Source organism: Saccostrea echinata, unplaced genomic scaffold, assembly GCF_033153115.1.
Source record: "Saccostrea echinata isolate AGI-Se365-2 ecotype Australia unplaced genomic scaffold, CSIRO_AGI_Sech_v1 ptg000028l, whole genome shotgun sequence".
NCBI classification, from domain to species: Eukaryota; Metazoa; Mollusca; class Bivalvia; order Ostreida; family Ostreidae; genus Saccostrea; species Saccostrea echinata.
Genome location: NW_026889777.1, coordinates 7,637,251 through 7,661,699, shown reverse-complemented (window position 1 = coordinate 7,661,699; position 24,449 = coordinate 7,637,251). Strand labels below are relative to the sequence as shown.

General features: G+C 31.2%; 2 protein-coding genes and 1 long non-coding RNA gene across 3 annotated transcripts; 2 read left to right on the top strand and 1 right to left on the bottom strand.

Annotated features, from left to right (window-relative positions):
• The first annotated feature begins 659 nt into the window (after positions 1–659).
• Positions 660–1,614, top strand: LOC133193694 (uncharacterized). Its single transcript, XR_009721975.1, has 2 exons — positions 660–889; positions 1,467–1,614. It is a non-coding gene; the product is annotated as an uncharacterized LOC133193694 (long non-coding RNA).
• A 5,303-nt stretch (positions 1,615–6,917) lies between these two features.
• On the bottom strand, positions 6,918–7,735 carry LOC133193693 (uncharacterized). The gene has a single exon (XM_061329647.1). The coding sequence runs from the start codon at positions 7,733–7,735 to the stop codon at positions 7,145–7,147; it is 591 nt and encodes a 196-aa protein (XP_061185631.1). The 3' UTR covers positions 6,918–7,144.
• Positions 7,736–9,931: 2,196 nt separating this feature from the next.
• On the top strand, positions 9,932–24,449 carry LOC133194086 (transmembrane protein 106B-like). The gene is made up of 8 exons (XM_061330044.1): positions 9,932–10,028; positions 12,752–12,954; positions 14,141–14,264; positions 18,136–18,199; positions 21,163–21,328; positions 21,908–22,104; positions 22,417–22,470; positions 22,761–24,449. The coding sequence occupies exons 2-8, from the start codon at positions 12,781–12,783 to the stop codon at positions 22,855–22,857; spliced, it is 876 nt and encodes a 291-aa protein (XP_061186028.1). The 5' UTR covers positions 9,932–10,028; positions 12,752–12,780; the 3' UTR covers positions 22,858–24,449.

Sequence of the window (24,449 nt, the reverse complement as noted above, 5' to 3'; positions counted from 1 at the left end):
TATGTATGTATTATGTATACATGTACCTGCATGTATTTTTATGTTGTGCCTTATAGGTGTAGATATATGGAAGTGTAGGGGTTGTGACCTGGTGTTCATTTTTAATTAGTTTCTTAAATGTTTGCACTTTCGGTATCTTTTCGAGTAATTTTGGTGACCCTTAAAAGGGCCTTTCTTTGGTGGTCATGTGAAAGGAGCACATTTTTCGGTCTTGACATCTCATGTCTGGTAGTGCGTGTGATCTTCTGGATTGCTTCTCTTGGACTGCAGGGTGAGGAATTTGTAGTTAAGTTGTTTCTTTGTTGTAGCTACAAAAAGTTCTGTATTTTCCCTTTCTTGCTGCCTGTTGTTTCATCAGGGTGGCCCTCTGTAACTCATTTTCAGCTGCTTTCCAGTTTTTGTACTTAGAGTTACTTCCCTTAGACTTGCTAACCAGACATGTAGAATTTCAACATGATGAAATCTTAATTGTTGAGACCTTAGGCTTCTGATTTTTTTTCATGAATTGCTTGGAATGGCTTTAAACTGCATGTATCACATTTGACCTTTCATGTATTTACAAGTAATTACATGTAATATTGTATAACATGTACCCCACCCTTGCTGGATCCATTTTTTAAATATTCAGCTGTCGAGCAGTTGTGTAAATTGTTAATTTTTTAGAAAACTTGAAAAATATTGCTGTTTCACTAATGCTTTATGCTTAATTTGACTAACTTTTCTGATTCATTTTCATTTAAGCACTGTAGAGGATTTTCATCTTTCAGCTTCCTCGGCCCCGGGAGAGGTTGGTACTTGATCCGCATGAGCATTTTCTCTATATAAGAAGAAGACGGAGACTCGCTATCCACCTGATGTATTTTGTTGGACAGTTTTCTGTACTTTGCAGGTAAATTCTCCATCTTTTAACTTTCCAGCCTATTATTGTGTGGTACATTTTGGGGTTTGAAGTAATACTTATTGCATTTCTTGATTTTTTAAAATTGACCTGAATTTCTCTTTTCTAGGCATAAATTTCAATAATGTAGCTTATGAATAGTACTGATTAAGACTACAGAGACTAAACTTTAATTTGTTCTCAAAAGGATAAACTTGCTCTTGTCTAAATTAATTGTAAACAAGTATAATAGGGGGCACCTGCTATTTCTCTAAGTGCCTTTCACTGGGGGGTGGTGAAACTTTTTTGCACATACTTATTTAACAGGAGGGGGTAGATAAGAATCAATTAGTATATTAGAGTCTTAAATTATTTACTTCTCATAAGCTTCAAAAAAATTCTGAATCACTCTTTTTAAAAACTTTCAATTTTGCTTAATTAGCCATGATTTATCAAATTTTGGAGCTTTTTTCAAATTCTGGGTAGAATCCACCCTTATGAAAAAATTGACACAAATGTGACTTTATATCATTTTATTAACATCAAAAAACAAAACCATGCAATTGTATAAATATTTTATTCATCACAGTCACAACTATATCCAGGTCTGATCACAGGAATGAAATTTACTCATTCCCTGGAACACTACTTGCAGCAGGGAGGTGTCATTAATTAAGATGGTCACAGTTTCCAAGACACTGAAGTGACAGGCCTCAAATTTCACACATAAACATTGGTAGGTATAAGGTCTTTGAAAATAACAAAATTGACTACTTCTGGGATAGGTCAATATGTAAGTATAGGAATGAGAGTACCAAATCCCCGGATGTACACGTGGTTTTGTTTGTTACACAAAGTAGTATAGAGTACTGAATAGTGTGTGTTACCCGATTGGCTGAATTCAGGTATATAATTATTTTCATTTTAAAGTAAAAATATTAATGTTTGAAATAAATGATGGAATGTAGGAATATTACAGAAAATATAGAAGTACCAGGGGAGATTGTAGGAGTGGGGGTTGATATTTTTGGCATAGTGTCATTTACTGCCGATCGCTATAAGTTGTAAACAACAGCAATTTTGACCTATAAACGCCATGGGACCCTATATTTTTTTCGGGCTTTTTTATAAGCGCTCAGAATAAAGTTTCAAATGGTGCCAAGGATTTGTCTGAAATCGAATTAGTAGAGTACTGAGAGAGCAAAAGGTTTGTATAGAGTTCTATGGGAAAATAATTGGTACTCTTTTCCCTGAAAACATCCGTATTGCTCCAACAGCTCTGGAGGCTAAGAGAATAGGAGATAAAGTGAAGATTCCAGAAAAGTGGCAAGATCAAAAACAAACGGTAATGGAGGAGATTATCCATGCTAAAGCTACACAGGTACCAGAACTTCGCGAGAAACTGGAAAATTCAGATGCTAGCACATTATTCGCCGAAGCCACAAACGATATCTTCTGGGGAACCGGACTTTATCCAGAAGCCACCCTCCATACAAATCCGGATAAATGGCCGGGTGAGAACAGACTAGGCACGGTTTTGAGTAAAATAGCATCAAACTTTACCAGGAAACTCAGAAGTAACTCACTACAAAGGAAGAATACAGACGATAACCAGACTAATCTGGACGGCTTCATTCGAGAGGCAAGACGAAACTCTAACAGGAAGAGAAATGTAAAGGACCAGGGGTAATTAAGCATATCTATATAGCTTCATGTAAATGGGGACAAATCTACTATCATTCTATTCTATAAATGCACGAGGTTTGAATACTTATGGGAAAAGGATTTTGTTGTTTGAATGGCTCAAAGATGCAAATTTTGACATAATTTGTTTGCAAGAAACACATTTTGTTGAAACAAGTGAAGCAATCTATAATTCACGTTGGTATGGATATAAAATTCATAGTTTTTCTAATTCGGTATATAGTAGAGGTGTATCGATTTTATTTAAAGAAAATCTTGACATTGAAATACTAGATAAACATTCTTCTATTGATGGTAGAAAATTATTGGTAAATGTTAAATTATCTGAACAAATTTTAAGTTTGGCCAATTTTTATGCGCCAAATAATGAAAATGAGAAGAGTATATTTTTACATAAAATGTTGAAATGGGTCAATAAACATGCTATGAATTTAGATAACTTAATAGTATGCGGAGATTTCAACTGTCAAATAGATATCATCGAAAATAATAGAAATGTAAAGGCTTTAAGAAACTTTATGAAATCATTTAATTTGATCGACTGTTGGTCCTTCAGTGATAAAAATAACGAACAGGGATACACATGGTGTGATGCGGACAATAATCCCAAATCTAGAATTGATTATGTATTTATGGCAGAAAGTTTCTGCTTTAGATTTAATCAAATTTTATTAAGAAAAGCTCCTAATTATGACGGGACAAGATTTAGTGACCACTTAGGTTTATACTTTGATTTCTGTACAACAGAAAATATTAGAGGGAGTGGTTATTGGAAAATGAATACGTCACTTTTAAACAAAGAAAAATTTTGCAATGAAATAAGAAACTTCATTAAAAAAGAAATATCTAGATTACATGATCATGACCCCATCGCTAAATGGGAATGCCTGAAAATATCAATTAAAAATTTTACAATAGCCTATTCTAAAGAAAATGCAATTTCCAAAAAAAAGCGAATTAATTTTATTGAGAATCAAATTAAAATATTGGAAAATAAACCCTATTCTCACATAAATATGAGATATAAACGACAACTTGAAAATGAAATTGATGAATTCTATGCACAAAAATGTAAAGGGGCTTACATAAGATCGAGGGCCATCTGGATGGAAAAGGGCGAAAAAAGTACTGCATATTTTTTAAATATAGAAAAAAAGCAACAGGGCGACAATACAATTAATAAAGTTACTAATGACGATAATATTGTCTATCAAGAAAATGATGATATTATGAAAGCTTTAGTCGATTTCTATAATACATTATATAAGAGTAAAAGAATTTGTGATCACGATATCGAAAAATACCTTGAAAATATTGAATGTCCGAAAATTAGCGAAAATGAGAAAAATAATTGCGATAAGTTACCGACAATGTTTGAGTGTAAGGAAGCTATTAGTCATATGAAAAATAACAAATCTCCTGGATCAGATGGACTTCCAGCAGAATTTTATAAAATGTTCTGGAATGATATTAAAGATATATACTTCTCATGCTTAATTAAAAGTATTGAAACTGGAATTCTACCATTTTCACAACGAGACGCAATAATCTCCCTAATTTACAAAAAAGGTGAAAAAGATAAATTAAAAAACTATAGACCGATAAGTCTTACAAATGTGGATTATAAAATTTTTGCACAAATTTTAGCCTTACGATTACAGCTAGTTGCTAAAAATATTATAGGAAAAGAACAAAGTGCATATATCAAAGGAAGATACATCGGAGAAAATGCGAGACTGATACTTGACATATATGAGCACTGTATGAATCATGATCTTGATGGCATATTGTTATTTTTAGATTTCGAAAAAGCATTTGACTCTGTTGAGTATAACTTCATGTTCAAAACATTAAGCAAATTTAACTTTGGAGAACACTTTATTGACATGATCAAAACTCTGTATAATAATCCTACTTTCAAAATTAAAAATAACGGATGGATTTCAAAATCTTGCTCTATGGAAAGGGGAATACGTCAAGGATGTCCGGTGTCTGCACTTCTCTTCATTTTCGTATTAGAAACACTTGCTATCCAAATTAGAAATAACAAAAATATACATGGTCTATCATTTAATGAAAATGCTTCAAAAAACATCAAGATAGTTCAACATGCTGACGACTGTACAAATGCATTAAAAGATACCAACTCATTGGCAACTACTTTAGATATTATTCACCAATTTAGTAAAGTTGCTGGTCCGAAACTAAACTTATCTAAAACTGAATGCATTTTAACTGGTTCCTTAATTGATAAGTACTGCAACAATGATGACTTATTTGGTGTAAAAATCGCAACTGAAAGTGTTAAATCTCTTGGAATATACTTAGGTCATAATAAAGACGTGTGTTATGAAAAAAACTGGCTAAGCAAACTTGAAAAACTTGAAAAAATCTTAAGTGTTTGGCGAAAACGCAAATTAACAATATTTGGAAAATGTACAATAATCAATACTTTAGCAATATCAAAGCTTGTGTATAATGCATTTATTTTACCTAATCCTGATAAAGACTTCTTTAAAAGAGTTTCAAAAATCATTTTCAACTTTCTATGGAACAAAAGAGAGAGAATTAAACGAAATACTTTGATTGGTAAAATTGAACAAGGAGGAATAGGGATAATTGATGTTGAAAGTAAATTTTCTGCTGCAAAAGCTTCTTGGGTAAGAAGAATTTTAGATAAAAATACAATCACGCACTTTACTTTAAACAGTCTATTAGAAAATAGTAATTTATCAATACATGATATTATTAAAACAACGAGTTATAACTTGGATGATAAAAAATTTTGGGAACTGACTAATTTCCCGCAATTTTATGTGGAAGTTTTTTCAATGCTTAATAAGTGTAAAAAATTCAAGCAAAGCAACAGTATTTTGAAGGAAGAATTTTTATCCCAATTTATCTGGCACAATAATTTGTTCCGATATGATTCCAAAACTTTATGTTTTGAACAATGGATCAAGAGTGGTATATTGTATGTGAAAGATCTTTTTGATGAAAATGGTGAAATACATGCATTAGATTACTTTTGGGATAAATTAAGAAGTAAAAACAATATTTACTGTGAATATATCATGCTCAAAAAGACGCTAAGACCTTTCAAATCAAAACTTGATTGTTCCTATGCAAAATATATTAACATCCATAATAATGACTCGTTTTTGTTTAGAAACAACTGTTTTAAGTCGACCAAAACTTTAAAAAGTGATTTTTACTACTCGGTCTTAGTTCAGTCAAAATTTCATAATTCAATTTATGAGAATAAGTGGAATAAATATTTTAACATAGATGATAAAACATTATGGAAGAATATATACATTTCAAAAATTCTCAATATGTATGACAAAAAGATTGCAGAATTCAACTACAAGCTGCTTAATTGTCTGTTAAATACTAATGCAAGTGTAAGTAAATGGAATAAAGATGTATCGCCAATGTGTGAGCTATGCAATGTATTAGAAGATAGTGAACATCTTCTATTTTCCTGTGCAATTACCAATTTTTTATGGCGAAAAACTAGTATATTTTTAAAATTTAATGTTTCATGGAAACGTATTTTGTTGGGATTTTACGGTGAATTATCAGAAAAAACATGTATTTTGAATAATCTAATTTCATTTCTTTGTTTTACTATATATAAGTATAAAATGAAGAGTCGATTCAATAATGAAAGAATGTCAGAAGATAAATTGAAATCTTATGTTAAAAACTGTCTCATTTTACAAAATTCTATTGTGAGAAAATGTGGCAAAATAGGAAATAACTTATATAGTGATGTAGCAAATTGTTTGTAGAAAAAAAAATCTTATGTTACGCTAATTATGGAGTAGACATTTGTATATCCAACACATGAGGAAAACAGTCCTCATGTGTGGTAGCTAGGGGTCCTCATTATGGACAGTGCTGGTGTTGAATAAGACCCCTTTAGCTACCCGGATTCAATACTTTTTTTTCCCTATATATATATACATTGTATATCCTTTAAATCAATTTATACGCGTTTTAAAAAAAAAGTTTGCTGAAAAAAACCCACACTGTTTTGATTAAAGAAAATGCTGTAAAAGTAGTAGAATGCTTATTAGACAGGTATGATGCATATTTTTTTTTCTCTCTCTCTCTGCAGAAGTACATGTATTATAATTCTGATATGTCATAAAAATACTAATTGTAATGTATAATATAATCTTTGCCCAATATGTTGTATGTTGCATATATTTTTAATAAAAGAAAAAAAAAAAATAAAAAAAAAAAAAAAACCACACACAGGTAGACAGACAACCATATCAAAACCAATACCAGTCTCCTTTTATGGAGACATTGTATTAAATTACCCAACATTCTATGTACAAATCTGTCTTTTAATACAGTTTCTTACAATCTCCAAAATGAATTTTCCTGATTACGGATTTCGAAACAGCTTTATTAACGATAATCAGTCACAAGTTTGAATGAAATAGAATATTTGACGGAATTATAATTAAAACGCAATAAAATGATACCGGAATTTCAAGATAGTTTTAAGATAAAGGTTATTATCCACATTATAATTTTTGTTTGGGACCTTCACTGGCGTTTATCAAATTTTTTTCTGCCATTTTTCTGCGCACGTTTTTCCATTTTCTCCACGAAAGCCTTAACACGGTTGTCCATTTTCTCTGTCTTTTTCCTTAATACATCATCTGTTCGGAGTCTCACTTCATCAGCCCTCATGGAAATCTTTTTTAGCAGTTTCTTCTGTTTTAGCCTCGCCTCTGTTATATCTTTATCAATTTGTGCATTAAAGGTAGTTCCGGCAAGTTTTGGCTCCCACAATTCACGTTTTCTTCTGATTTTAGGGCAATACTTGAATTCAGAATCCTCCCAAAGTCTTTCTTGCTGGGCATACCAATATTCCTTTTGAAAAATAAAAGGTGGGACTCCTCCACTTACCAGCAACTTAATGATGTCATAGGTACCGTACGCCAAAGTATTCACATTATAGCGCCGATCAACTCCACGATTTCCATATGTAATCGATGGGAAATAAATGAAATCTTGGGAAGTAGGCTTTTCGTTTAGAGCTTTTTCCTGAACATCTAAGCCAGTTTTTGTCAATATTCCTCGCATAGGTTTAATGAGAGGCAACTTGGGCTTTTCATCTTCGGAATCTGACATATTATTGTATTATACAAGTGACGTTATTATGTTATTGTGACGTAATTATTTGTGACGCAGAATGATTAAGGTCAAGACTCTAGACTGTCTTTTTGGTGCTTGGTCCATTATGACGTCACAATCAATTTAAATTGTCTTTTTCCCCAGCTCTAATAGAATTATGTAGAAATCGATGTAATGTCATGGAACTCAATGTGAAATCATGTGAAAAGTAATCCCGATACCTATATTCGATTTAATATTCTTTTACAGAAGAGACCAAAAACATTTTCCGAGAGACTATGGGCAATATTCTTTTTCTGATATGGATAAAAACTTCTATATTCATGACTGATTTTTCTTAAATTTTGGTTGAAAATAAAAATTTAAAATATGATTCCTCGTCTTGTTTACCTACAAATTATGCCCCGATACACCTTTTGACCAAGCTATAGTTATAGAGCAGAGTTATAAAGCATCATTAAAGGAATATATTTTTCAAATTTAAGAAATCTGTATGCTTCTTTCATTTACTACATCTTGACGTTAAATTTCTTTTAGAGTTTAATAAAGTTGGCCACGTGATCAAATCCTAAAACACCCGAAGGACGTTATTGGTTATTATAAATTATGACAATCGTTTTGTTGGTTTCATGATGTGATCAAGCGATTGGTTTGCCTGATAATTTGCATAAACACCGAAATGAAAAAAAATATTGAGATCATCGTCATGAAACCCAAAAATCTGACAGTTATTCCTTATATATTTACATGCTCTTGATTCCTACAAGTCCCGCTTACTTCTGTCTCTCTCTCTGTCCCGTCCCGCACCTGATTTATGTTACCCTTTTTTAGTGAATTTCTCTGATTTTCTCCCTCTTCGAAAATATTTCTGAAAGTATTGAAAATTCAAAGGGAACATTGAACTGACCGAATGTTTTTTTTTTTTTTTTTTTTTCCAGGACCATGAACAAAGAAAGATAAATCCATTTCTGGATATCGTGTGTTTCCTTCTCCTTTGATTTTATTGATGTGTAGCTTCCCATTCGTCTCTAGGATGTTAGCTCTAATTAATCAGCTGCTAATTGACCAACCATATTCTGTCATAATTTCGAATGATACATTTCCTCATCTCTTTTAATTAATTTGCAGTTACTTCCATATTGTGCCGCAGAAATTCCCTCCAGATCGAGATCTCTCATGAGAGAGTTGGCTCTCCTGGTTAGGTCATTGTTAGCTTTTTGACTTTGTACTTTTTCTGTTTCACGCATGCACATATATTTAACTATATTTGTAATATGTCTCTACACAGTACTTATTGTCAGTTTATGAGAATAAATTCATTGTCATTGTCTTATATTGGCTTTGTTTGAGATATACATATGATAAAGTTAAGGTGTTATTTGTATCAATATTTTTTTCAAGAACGAGTCTTGGGACAACATCTATATCTTTTCTTTATAATTTAATATTTAAGTGCTAAATTATACATGTTTATACATATCTATACATATATACATTAATTTTAAACATGTAATATCCAAAAGACTAAATAAGAGGAAACCTGAAAATAAGAAATTAATTAAATACATCTATTTTATATATATATATATATATATATATATATATATATATATATATATATATATATATATATATATATATATATATATATATATATATATATATATATATATATATATATATATATATATATATATTCTTTGAAATTACTGTCAGTTTTTAAAGCTATCATTTTGAATATACATGTATGAGTAAAGTAATTGAAATGGTCATGTATTACTAAATAATCATAAACCACGATCGTATAGAAATGATTATAATGGAGTATATAGTTTGTCAGCACAATATTAATTATATATTAATACCATTTATTTCCTTTGATTTTTATATGTAATGGCAAATGTTGGTGTTCTTTTTTAATGATATACACACTGAGTAAAATGTACCTTAGATACATGTACCAAATGTTATTCCCAAATATAGAATATCTACATTGTTCTGGGCTGTCGTGGCTATACAGTTCACATACAATATTATAAATTATCTTTCCATCGATAAATAAATAAATAAATAATTTTTTTTTAATTTTTTAAAAAATAAATAGATAAAGAATTTATTTATTCCGGACCTGTACTATCCCCGGTCTAAATTTTATGTTGGGTTCGTATCCCTCCGTATCCGGAATTTCGGTCATGTGATGTCAACAAAACCTCGCAGTTGATTGCACAATTGCACAAGTGGATGTTCATGTATACAACATGATGTAAAGATGGACAGTTAATATTGTGTGGTAAATATATAACGACTTTAAATAATATCGTACTAATGCAAGCGAAGCACAGTCGCTGACTGATTAAACTAATTAAAATAATAATTAGGGAGTAAGAAAAAAATGTATGCAGCACTATGTGCAAATCCTCCATAAACTGATAAAGTTAGGAATACATTTTTCTACAAAGCAAGGATATGTTACAAGTTAATGCTATTTGTTTTGTAGTTCAATATGAGATAGCACTGTTTACATTAATAATTGTTCCTGAAGGCATTCATCTTTCGTCATTAATACCACTACAGTTCACATTTCCATTTCCTCTGCATTTTTAAGCCTTGCAAATATCGATGATGGCGAAAAGTTCTAGGCTTTCATATTAGACATATGCTTTTTCTAAGTCAGGCAGTGTACACTGTGAATTTAGATTTCATATATAGTAACTCATTTTGTCCCAAATATTTAGAGTGTGTGTCAGTGACACATAGCCACCCACAAGCATTGAGCGGAATATTTATTGCTAATTTAGACCTTAAAATGCACATGTGGACTACAATAAGTAGTGTTCACGTACTATTGGTTAGAGGGATCACAAACTCATTGAGTCAGCAAGACAAATTAATCATTGCTGCTTCTGAAATAACATTGTAGGTGTGGAGCAAAGGGTACTAATTGGTCATGAAAGTTTTGTATACTTTTACAGGTACTAGATATGGTAATCTATTATTATCTATTCCAAAGTTAAAGTGGTCATATAGTTACTTAGAGATACATAATTTTTGCATAGATTTAGAGCAAGTTTCAAAGTAAAAAAAAAAAAGACTAGATGATAGATTAACATTGAAGTAAATATAGAGGGATTTTAACGATGTCAAAAAAATAAATACAGTGTTTATAAAAATAAATAAGTAACCATATTATTTATTTTGTACATATTAACATTTATAATGTGTCATAGATTATGAATGAAGAAGAATCGTAGTGTAACTAATTTATCAATTCTTTCCTTTAGCCTATTATTTTGTAGACTGTCCACTATGCATGCACTGCCCAATTTAATCACTAATTCAACATGTTCAAATGTTACAATTGAATTTTCCGAGGGTCGCTAGAGAGTGTAATATGCCATGTATCTATACTGTAGCTTTTGTATGGTATTGACTATTGATTGTACATTTCATATTAATCACCTGTACAGCTGATGTATATCTGCTTCATTGACTATTAACATGCCGGTCACCATAAGGTCATGTACAATATAAATATGTCTTGTGACAGCTGGGAGCAAACAATGCTGACAATTTACCAATTCAAGTTATTAAACCCACCAGCTAACTAGTTTTATGAGTCAATTGTTATTGAACTTCAAGAAGATAACATAATTTCTTAGATATATATATGTTTTTTTGTGAGAGTTTTATTTAATATACTTAATTACTTAATTTACTTTGAAAGACCCTCTAAAGACTGTTGAAAAAATGTTTTTTGGACCTTAAGAAAATTATATAATGTAGAGGAGGACATTAAAATTATCTGGCTCATTTCTAACAGTGTGTGTGTGCATGCCTTTTATATCCAAGGAAAAACAAAGGACTGATGAAGATAAATATAGCATTTGCTTATTCAAATGGGGAAAATACACGCAAATGAAGTTTTCAATTACTTTTTTCTAATATAATGTTTAAATTAATTACAAAACATGTCATATAATGCAGATTGTAATGTTATTTTTATATCAAAAGCAAGTCACTGTAAATACACAAAAGTACCCTGAAATTATTGTGCTGTAAGCGTAGAGAGGGTTCTTAAAGCTGAAAATTTTTCTTTCTTCTTAGATTTTGACACATTATCATAACTTGATGAGAACTCATTTCTGAAGTAATCAATTTTTAGACCATTAGCATGATTAGAACAAAATTGGAAAGAGCAAGTTTTTGCTCCCCATTTCAGGAGATTTAATATTAAGTTGTTTTCAGACAATAAAACTGAAATTTGAACACACGTACCAGAAGGTTGAACTTATGATGACTGGGTCAGGAACTTCAATATCTAAAATAGCATTGACTAACTAAATAGAAAGTGAACTAAAACCATGCTTATAATGACCATAGGCATTTTATATTGAGGTCTTATTTTGAAGTCTTCAATGTACTAATTAATAGACTGATAAACAGTAACTTGAGCAAGCTATTCCCTTAGTACAATACAAATAATTAAAGCAATAAAAGATAAATATTCTGACTCCTGGGACCTTGAGTTTGATAACCTTATCATATGACTTAAGGCACCATTTATATTAAGAATAAGGTTTGATAAGTCATGCATGATAAAGTAAGGAATGAAAAGAATCTACACTGCCTCTCATGAGTGTTCATGTCAAAGTGTCCTTGGTCAAGGGTCACATGCATAAACACATATAATAACATTTATTACAATTCATTGAATGATGTTGACTCCTCTTGAAAATCTTGCAGTTAAGGGATTTTTAAATACAATGCATATAAAATAATTTTTTTTTTTTTAAAAAAAGTCTAAAAAAAAATATTTTAGCCTGAATGCAAATTATGGATGTTTTGTTACTGCCATTTCAAGCTTTCAGTTTACTAGAATATAGAACTTATGAACATATTAAAGGTAAAAAATCTAAAAACTTAAGTAGGTAATCCTTCTTGAGCAAGATTTATTTATTAGCTATGTCATCAGGAAAACACTCCAAAAATTGAATAAAATACATTTTTTTTCAGGATATTTCAAATTTTTAACAGTGCTAATAATGTCTGGTGAATATGAGAAGTTGGTAGAAAAATCAGGACCCCCCAGCTCCCCCGATAATGATGGAGGGTATGGAGCAAATGGCAATAGTCCACCTCAGAACAATGGAGGTGTTCAGTATGGGAGAGTAAGCAGGAGCCTGAATGAGGAACAGGTGCCCCCCACAGAACAACAGGTAAGGGAGGAAATTTACTCACCTTATTTATATGTCCCACAGAACAACAGATATGGGAGGAAATGTACTCACCTTATTTATATGTCCCACAGAACAACAGGTAAGGGAGGAAATGTACTCAACTTATTTATATGTCATAATGTCAACAAGTAAGGTAGGTTATGTCACCAATTACATAGTCACCACTGTAACAAAAATTGCACAGCATCAAGACTGGGTTTGTCTGGGGAAGATTACATTGTCACTCTTGGTTTGTCTGGGGAAGATTACATTGTCACTTCTGTAAAGTTCTACAAATTACACAATATCAAGACTGGGTTTGTCTGGGGAAGATTACATTGTCACTTCTGTAACTACAAATTACACAGTATCAAGACTGGGTTTGTCTGGGGAAGATTACATTGTCACTTTTGTAACTACAAATTTCACAGTATCAAGACTGGGTTTGTCTGGGGAAGATTACATTGACACTTCTGTAACTACAAATTACACAACATCAAGCCAGAGTTTGTCTGGGGAAGATTACATTGTCACTTCTGTAAAGTTCTGCAAAATTACACAGTAACAAGACTGGGTTTGTCTGGGGAAGATTACATTGTCACATCTGTAACTACAAATTACACAGGATCAAGACTGAGTTTGTCTGGAGAAGATTAGATTGTCACTTCTGTAACTGCAAATTGCACAGCATCAATACTACTGGATTTGTCAGGGGAATATTACATTGTCACCTCTCTAACTACAAATTACACAACATCAAGACTACTGGGTTTGTCAGGAGAATATTACATTGTCACTTCTGTAAAGTTCTGCAAAATTACACAGCATCAAGACTGGGTTTGACTAGGGAAGAGCATCATAACAAGCAGGGGGTACATGACTTTTCTGAAATGTTGATTTTTATTTGGAGAATATATTTCAGATCGAAAACAAAAATTACCAGATTTAAACTCTTGTATTCATAAATGCAATATGACATTATAAACAATTTTTTTTTGTTTTAAAATTCATTGTATATTACTTTAAACTTAAATTTTACTTTAAATTATCAAGAATTACAGCTTGGTAGTAAGTGGAGGTTGCACATAAACACGAAAATGAAGTAAAATCAGTACACATTATTCACTCAGATTTTAAATTATTTTCTAGGAAATGATTTAATAAGGAATCTTCTGTGTATTTATAGACTGGCCCCCAAGGGCGACCCTTGAGGAACCCCACAGCTGTGATACGATCTGATGGTTATGTGGAGCTGATGCGTGGAAGGGTCCCTTGTCCCACATGTAGGGGATCAGGATCAATACCTAAAGGTAATTGAGGCTTAAAACCTTAATAAAACATAAAAAATGTAAAAACTTGTCAGTATCAATACCTAAAGTTGACGGAAGATTAAAACCTCAATAAACATAAACTGTAATCAAAGTACTGAAAGTACTGGAAAGCGCTAAGCAATGTTTACAATTTGACATTCATCAGAATTATTTTGAATTTAAATTGCCTATTGTATTGGAATAAGTAATATGTTGACAATGCAAACGCTAGGGGCGAGCACAGTTATTTGATACACATTTACTTAAACCGCACAAGGATATATTTGAAGATTCGAGACTGTGACATCCCATGACGTCGTACGTTGCTATTTAAGGTATGTCACTCGTTAGCTTTTAAGAAAAGTTCAGTAATAACCTCTCTCTTCAAAACTATTTATTACAATTTCATTTTCTATAACATATTTGAATTATACAAATTATAAAACATTCAATTCAAAAACTGGCCATAAAATCATAAAGAACAAGATTTATGGGGGACTGTTTCTTGTTGTGGAAAGATATTTAATAGAAAGTTCTACAAATCTACACAATCTAAAATCTTGGAATGTTAGCCCTACATATTTTTACTCGGAGCATTTTCCCCGTTATCATACGCTAGGAATTTGAAATGCAGGTGTCAATTAATATTTTTGGAACAAATTTTACATGTTCACTCAACAGAATTTGCCAAAAAATGAATATATATTTAAAAAGTCAAGATAAAATTCACACAGTTTTTTGCCTGAGCATCAAATTTACTATCTCTCATCAAATTCAATTAAAGCAACTCAGTTACTTTTTTTTTGTTTTTGAAGTTTAATTTATTTATGGCAAGAAAGAGCAATACCACAGTTATGGAAAAACTGTCTATTTGTATTAAATTGCAATTCCGGAAGTTATTATAGAAAAAAGTTCATTTTGGAGCAATGTGCACAGTCCGAATTTTACTCTTCGTCTCGGCGTTCCTTTAAGAGCTAGTTTGCCGTTATGAGCAGCACTCACTTCTAGTTTTCTTTTTCTTTAACATCATTAAATCTATGCAGATAGAACAAATCTGACCTCTCTAGGCTTTTCGTGTAATTCCGAGGCGCCTCTACATTTTACATTATTAGAAATCGTCACATCCGTTGCTTTCAGTTTCAGTTTATTAGACTGAAACACTACAGCACTGTGATACTTTTTAATAATGAATTCATTTCGTGTTCACGAGTGTTTCAAAATGAAGATTGGCTGTTGGTGACATAGGCGCTTGGTTTCAGGTGCATGGATGGTGTATTTTGTGTATTATATGTTTTTCTAGGTGTGTCTGAATACACTCATTAAAATAAAAATCGAAAATCGCTGAAATTAGCACGTTTTAAAAATATCATATAATTATATATAAAAAAGAACCAAGGTACGACAGTTGCCACTTTAGATTTCAGAGGGTTTCTCGGTTCACACTTGATTTTAATCAATATCTACACTTTTCCTACCGTTGTCGGATGAGATCTAGCTTCAAAAATGATTGAATAACGCCTTTCAATCGTGTGCCGATTTGAACTGAAACCAAGCGCCTATGGTTGGCGACTGTCATTTCATTTGTTAGAAAATGTAGATGTTATTTCTTATTGCATACAATACTGCATATCGATAAAAAAAATCCTTATTGATAACATTTATTAAGTTATGAATAAAAGATCTTTAAAATAACGAAAATAATATTCTGTCTGAATTGGTTTTTTTTTTTTTATCATATCTCAATTTATTCTCATATTCATAAGCGATTTATAAATTTACGATTTCATAGAAAGGATTTTACAAGAAGTACATTCAATGGCGTGTGTAAGATATTTACACAATCGCCGGTATTAATTAATGATAAATAAGACTTAGACTATTACATTTTGTTTTGAATATGCTACAGCTGTGCCTTACACAATTTTTAACACTTCACATTCATGGCGCTGTGCAACATATCGGCATCAACATGTGACAAAATCTAGGAAATTAGCACCTGAAGAGTTTTCGTAGTTTTGTCAGAGATAATAGGTATATATACAATTTGAGTATAAGTATATTATATTTGTCTTCTTCGTTTGATGAAAAAACATTCAGTGCTATTCTTTAATCTTTAACTTTCATATACATGATTTATAATGTATTTGCGTCGAAAATTAGTCTTTTCTGTTGATCTCACAATATGTGTAGTGATTTGTAAATATCGCATTTTTAAATAAAAATTTTATACTTTTTTCTTCGGAATAAAAATATGTCATTAAAAACTCGAGTATTTTTTTTTTTAACTCTTTCTTGTTAAAATACTTTAAAATGAATCGGTAATTTTTTTTACGGACATTTGATGCTTTAGCTTAATCTTAACTTGTTTAAGTATGATATCAACTACCACTCAAAACATGCTGATAGGAATAAAATAAAATATCCACAGCACTGGTGTGTTCCTTGAAAAGAAATCCTGAAAATAATTGACCAGTAATTTTTGTGCTAGTTCCATGATAAATAATTCAACAACCCAAAAAAGAAAAGATAGTATATCAATCTCAATTATGAACAAATATGAAAGCCTATTTTCTGATTTTCATGAAGATATACAACATTGTTTCATTTTGTTTTTATTTAGTGCTCATAAAGTTGCTAAGCAGACAAATCGGCAACTCAAACATACCTGTCCCGTTACTGAGAACGTTTAAGTAAGGTTTTACATTTTCGACATATCTTGCGCACAGCACACACAAAGCGCCATATTTGTCATCAATATTTCCGAGAAATTAGTTTACCTCTCGAAGTGGATTCAGCCACTACGTGTCCTACATGTACAGTCGTAAACTGCCTTTCCTTGCGAAACAAGGCTAGATTACACGAATATAGACAGTTCATGAATGCATTTACGTCTGTTAATAATTGATACTGAGATGCGAAAATCAACATCATTGATAGCTCTCTGCATGGTGCAAGGGCAATAATAGAAAGACTTGTTTTTAGTTACATGTACATTGTCTGAAATAAGGGTCTAGAAGAAAAATAAAGTTAATTAATATGGATATAAATTCTTGTATATCAATTTTATGCGAAATTTTCTATTAAATAACTTATTTCCAGTTTGAGTTTTAAATACTTATTAAAATCCCATATGAATTTTAAACAATCACTATATACATGACATATAATAAATCGTTTTTAAGGTATTTGCACCATTGATGGTTTTTTTAATACTTCTTCGATACATGTATTATCACTGCAGCAATTGTTAGCTACATGTTACACAGTGCCGACATAATTTTTTAATGAACTACAGTGTATAGAGATAATAACCGCCTTTATCCACCAACAGCAGATTTTCGTACAATGTATACTATCTACCTCACTTATTGACACCTATTATTAGACATGTGTGTAACACAGTATTACTCTAAAATAGCCGAAAGCGAGTTGGGGATTTCCAGTTGCATATTTTTAGAAGACTCGGTGGAGTTATCTTACTTGCTAAGTGGCGCTGGATCGCGAACGGAAGTAGTATTAAGATGACAGTAAGCGCTTTGCGCTGCGCTTAGCGCTTAAAAAATGCTCAGTCATCAGTGGCTGTACATTCTTCAGGAATATTGTTTTATCATATGCTATAGATCAATAATTTGTGTCATTTTAAATTGTACTATTGAACATTTTTAAAGAAAAACAAATTGGTAATATGATTAAACATCCTTAGACTGAAAGAAATAGTTTTACAGTAAATGCTTAAATCTTAAATTTAATTGACAGTCATAAAAGATAAATTTTATTGTGAACTCTGAAGCTTCTCCAGCCCAGCTCTCTTGTGATATGATATTTATTCAGCTTTTTATTGACATTTAATGATTTTGTACTGATTTTACAGAACAAGAAAATGAGCTGGTGGCCTTAATACCAGTCAGGGATGATCGGTTGAAACCTAGACGAACGTAAGTTCCTATCAATGAAAATCTAAACACTTTATCTAAATTAGAATGTTTCTCACAGACAACAGCTAAAATTAGAATTAAAAATAGAAACGTCGTTTAAGAATACTTGGGTAATCTAAATTGCAAAAAATGAAAATAATAAGTGGAAATTGAGGCTCAATAGATGTCCATTAGCCTGCAAAATTGCTGTGACCTTTTAAGGTCAGATGACACGTTTATCAATAATATATAATTTTTCCCAAGAATTTGTTGTTGAAGCATTGCTACTTTAACAAGTTTTCTCACAAAAAAATGAGGTACCTTACCATGCATTTGTGCAAGATACCACAGGGTGGCGTTTCCTATATAATCCTATTTGAAATCATTTGAATTGTCAATATCATAAAATTTGTTGTATTTATTTTCCAAGACATTTTGAAAGCAGTTTAGAAATCATAAGATAATATTAATTATGTATATTTTTTAATAATTTACGAAGAGAAACAAAACAGATATATGAGGAACGTGTTGTCAAACCTTAAACAATAAACCATATTTAATGATTTGTATTTGATTATAATTGAATTCTGGTTGTAACGCTGTATTTGATTGGATAAAAAATTTACTTTATATTGTATAAAATGGGTTGCCTACGTCACAATGACTTGCGTCAAAAACGTATCGATCCGCCTGACGTTACATTCAAATTTTGTACAAATTGAAGTCATTTTTTAAGGACAGTCAACTTTTTTCTTACACCAAATGAATGAAAATTAAATTATAAGGAATGAAGTTAATAGCTACCCAATTTATACGGTATAAACTGGGTTGGAACAGTTTACGCTTTTTTATAAACCGCTTTGCGGTTTATAAAGCGTAAACTGCCCCAACACAGTTTATACCGTATAAAATGGGTAGCTATTAAATTCATTCCTTAAATAAATTATTGGATGAGATATGCTGTGTGGTAAATGGTATGGATTTGATTCATATTTTCATTTTTTATCAGTGTGACTTATATGTAATACTTGGCCAAAATTTAAAAAAAATTGTTTGTTTGCCCTTTTTGACCCAGATTTTTAACAATGAGTAGGTAGGTAGGAAAAATATTTTATTTTTTCTTCTGAAAATTATACAAAGAAGTATAATGGCCAAAATGCTCATTTGAGTAACTTTCGATATTGTTGCTCTTCAAAAGGTTGTTTCTGAAAGATTTTTCTACAGTTCCATCAAATAATATGGGTCCACCCTAGGCTTAAGGACTCATGACATAACAGAATTTAATCTAACCTACATGGGGATTCTGAATATTAGTATGACTAATGCGGCCTTGCTTTTATAATTGAAAAAAGTTCGACAATGATTTTTCCCCTGCATGCATGATTGTACATGGGCAGAAAGGCACTTTATGCTGCAATAAGAAAAAGGAATACACATGTTTTCTGTTGCTTGCTTAAAATTTATAAGGCCTTGAGGTGGTTTATTTACTTTTTGTATGCTTGTATTAATTTGTGTAAAAAAAAATTCAAGGAGGGGAGGGGTGGGTTTAGAAATTAGAAAAAAAATGTAAAGGGCATTTTTTCTATGGAAAATGATATATCAAGTGAAAATTCATCATATCAAAAATTTTAAAAATTTATATTTAAAAAAATGACGTAAATCCTATCGAGAACTTCTTTCTGGCTTAGAAACATTGAACCTGCGGGTATCAGCTTTTAAGTTTGAACAACATATCATTTTTAAATATCCTTGACTTTTGACTTGATACTCTGTGTTTCCAAGTCCATTTCTCATCCAACTTTTAAGTTTTAGTGCATTTATGTAAGTTGACTTAATGTATCTGAAGATAAAATCAGCATCCTTGTTTGCCACTTTTCCTCGATATTTTTCTACTTTCGGTTTTAGAAAGCACCTTCAATTTTGATAATTATTATTTTAATTTTATTAAATAATGATTTATGTTTGATATCTTTTACAAATTATGCTCAAATTCTCAGTCATTATTTTCTATCCCCTATTACTACTTTTGTCAGCTATGTGCATTCAAGCGAGAGGTGATGTCATGTACATTTCACGGTGTGTTCCCGTTTTGCACACATTTGATAATTAGGTATTATAGAACAATAGGTGTGAAATATGTTTTGATAGCAATTATAGTCTGATCTCCGTCTGGGATTTACCTGTATTTTACCAATCATTATAATAAAAATTTAAGGGATTACATTATGAAAATTTTACTTATCCAACCGAAGATGAAGTTGATAGTTGAGACAAATATCCCTATCGCATTTCACCCTGTTTTTTTTTTAACATGTTTAATTTCATAAAGATAAAATAAGTAAATGAATTCAGTCTTAATTAATAAAAATATTAACCTGTCAAGTTATAGTATCATGTGAATTTAATTATAGTTTTGATTGATATTTGTGATATTTTTTTGTGTTTAAAAGGATTTTTACAAGAAACAAGTCAAAATATCAAGAGCAAAATTAACATTTTATCTTCCCATTCTTTCTAAAGAATCTCTTTCTCCAAAATCACAACTATGATATGGACTATAGCAATAAAGTAATTATTTTACATGGACAAATTCCCCTTTTGCACACATTTTTCCAATATCTAAAATTCAAATGTGTGCAAAACGGGAACAAACCCATTTCACACCCTGAATTCATGCCTTTGCGTGCATTAAATATCTAAGGTGATATTGCTGCATGCACTGAATAAACAAAATAGCTATTCTAGAATTAACACAGATTTCGCCTATTACATTTTATTTTTAACGCTACATGTACTAATCAAAGCATCTAAATGACTTGAAATAAGTATTTAACAAGATTAAAACAAACTGATTTGAAATTATTTAAATTAAAAAAAAAATGTAAATGAAAAGAGCAATAAAATATTTTGAGTTGGGCTAATTTTTGTGGGTTGGTCGGCTAAGGACAAACAATATTTTAATTTAGGCCCTTTCTATTTGACAGGTGCTTGTACGTCTCCCTGGCGATAATTGTGTGCTTGCTGACTGCTGGATTACTGATTTTCTTTATGTTCCCAAGAGATGTTAAAATCAGCAGCAATGTAAAGTTACTGCTTCCACATAACCTAACTATAGACCTCCAAAATAAGTCAGCGTCTTTCTTTGTAGTGGTAAGTATAGATAAACATAAATACATTAATTAGCAGGTTTAAATGAAGATACTTACACCCAGGTAACTAAAGAGCAGTTTCAGGGATTTTCCTAAGTGGGATGTTTCAAGTAAAAGAAAAAAAGCACACACGAAAATTGATTGTTTAGTGAATTTTTGGTATATCAGATACAGGCAAACCTCATTATCTCAAACTCAATGGAGCTAAAATTAAAGTTTGAGATATCATAAAAAAATAAATAAGTTGTTGGAACTGCTAACTCACTTCGACATATCCCTTGGCTAGTATTTTAGATATCAGTGTTTGAGATAATAAAGTTTTTAAAACTGTAATATATATTGTAGCTTACATGTTACTTTACATAATGACAGTTAAACTTTGGTATCTCAGACACTGATATCTCGAATACCATGGATATGTCAAAGTGATTTGAAAGACCCAAACGCTTATTCCTTGAGTATTTTACCCAGGATATCTCGAATCCTCGGATATCTCAAAGTATTTTCTTGGTCCCATCGAGTTTGAGATAACAAGGTTTGTCTGTATTAAAAATCTGTATGCTTGAATGTTTCTCTTCAGAATCCTTTAAATGTGACAAACTCCAATTATTTTGCTGTGAAGATCTCTGATGTGACAATGTCGGTCGTGTTTGCTGAGAAAGTCCTAAACACGACGAGTGTAACTGTTGATAAAAGTGTTCAAGTGAGGTCCCACAACTCATTCTCTGTTCCTATTGGTATAGAATTTAACAAGAAAAACGGACTGGCTGAGTTAGTGTAAGTTGTGTATAACTTGTGTTTTATTGGGTTAGAAATTCCTTTTTATATGTCACCTGCACTTACATGGTATTGTAATGAATTTTTATGAATTTTTTCTTTTGTTCAATCAGTCAATATTTCAGGAAAGAGAAAATTAAAATATCTTTCAATAAAAAAAAAACACACACAGAAAAAAAATCATTATTCAGAGGTAATTCAATGTTTAGTGATGCAAAATAGACAAATAACAATTAAAAGACTTACTATTTGAAATATGAAAATGAATATACAAATTGTAACCAAGGTAACAACGATGATTTCTTATTTCAGGCATGATTGTGCTGAGCCATACATTTTCTATCACAGAAGAATTATGTATTTTTCGTAAGTTTTGGTTTGGTAAATTTCATTTGATATTCATGTTAAAAATGAGAGGAGCCGAAAACATTATAAAAAAAATTGTATTATGTAAGAGAGTTCAACTCAAACATTTCTTTGCAAAGCTAGATAAGTCATGTATCCATTTGTTTGTCGGATAATTAAAAAAAAAGTAAACTAGGAGGTCTGGCAAAGATTGGACAATGTGATGGGTTATGTTTCACTAAGTAACATTTATGAAAACCATGTATAATCAATGAATCATTGAGATTTTCCTTGGTCTTCTCTGCATTTAGGGTGACAGCCAGCTATAACTTCCTTGGCAGAGATGAAGAGGCTTCATTAAATATGTACACACTCGTAAGTTGTGGAAATGACACCTTGAGTCAATAATAATGTCACACACAGCTGTGATATCAAAGAACAAACGGGGCATTTAAATATTTAACTATTATAATTCTGATTTTGTCACTGTATTTCGTCCATCGCTATTTCCAGGAAAGAGTTAGCTACTGCTTCTCTGTTGATTAGTTATTAGGATGTACATTAAGCAGATGAAGTATTTGTTAGGTGTCAATAAGGTTTCCTACAAAGAGTGTTAGAAAGTTTATTCTCCTGTCTACATTACTTGACATTACCAGGTTTTTACATTTCCATGTCATAGTCATGCAAAAGTTGAAACACAGCTGAATTTCAGTGATTATATAAAAAAATTTCAGGAAAAAATCTGTATAAATATGTTCTGGAAAAATTGACTTTGTTTTTTTGATATTATTACATGTATCAATATTTCGATATTAATTATAATTCTAGTATAAGTACATATTATACTGTAGCAGTTGTCAGGATTTCCCTGTCATCATTATTTGTGTAGAGAATCATGTTTGTATCATCATTATGTTCTCCTAGGACTATTATTGTCAGAAACTTAAGGGGATACATTTGTAAACATATCACATATAAATACCAGGATTTTACAGTTTACATATTGTGAAAGAGAGATCACATAAGATTAAAAAAAAACTTTAAAAATCTAATAAATTGATCCTATAAAAAAGATTTTAAAAGATCATAACATTGTATACTTTCTAGAATGCAGCAGTGTATATTATGTAATATTTAGAAATATTCTTACACATTTTATTTGTAAAGAGGTGCTAGTCATTTATTGTGCCAAGTTTCATTTGAATCTTGTGAGAGGAGCATGCTCAAGACTTGTGTCTTTGTTAACATTAATTACTTGATCTGCTCATCTATAAATATATGTTTATTTGTTATAAAGATGTAACAGTGGTTTTTGTCATTGAAAATGATAGCATGTCTGAATGTACAAGAATGAGGCTGTTTTCTGTCTTAGCAGTGCCAAAGGGTCTAAGAAAATTTTAAAAAGGAAAGTCTTTGTAAGATTTGACTTCAGTGTTTTTTGTCATTTAGAGAAACAGCTGGGTACTTACCAACACTTGATTTATGCCTTGCAAATCTTCCTTATTACTATACATGGCAAAATAAAAATACATACTCTTTTTCTGCACAAAGATCATAAATCTGAAATGCTGAGTGTCATTTCATGTTTGTTTATTATTTTGGGGAGAGAGAGGGTTAAAATGGCAGGGGTGAGAAGATTATGCTGCTTTGGGCTCTAAAGATACTTTATACGTTACTTTGATTCAGGTTGCATCATTTGTCATCTTCTTTCAAATCCAGTCATCCTTTTTATTGGATCATTAGCACCTGGCCTGAAATTTGTGTCTCCACCTGATCCCAGTGGAAGCTGGATTTTAATCTCTATACCAATACCTACATCTTGCACATCATTTCATGCTTCCGTATGAAAATGGAAAATTACTTCCAAGTCACTACGCATATCATAAAAATTGAAAATGTGATAAAAAGTTGTCTGAAAGATTGCTTAGATTGAAGTATTTATTTCACTGAATTGATATTATAGTGTCCATTTCTGTAGATACATGTATATCTAACTGAAA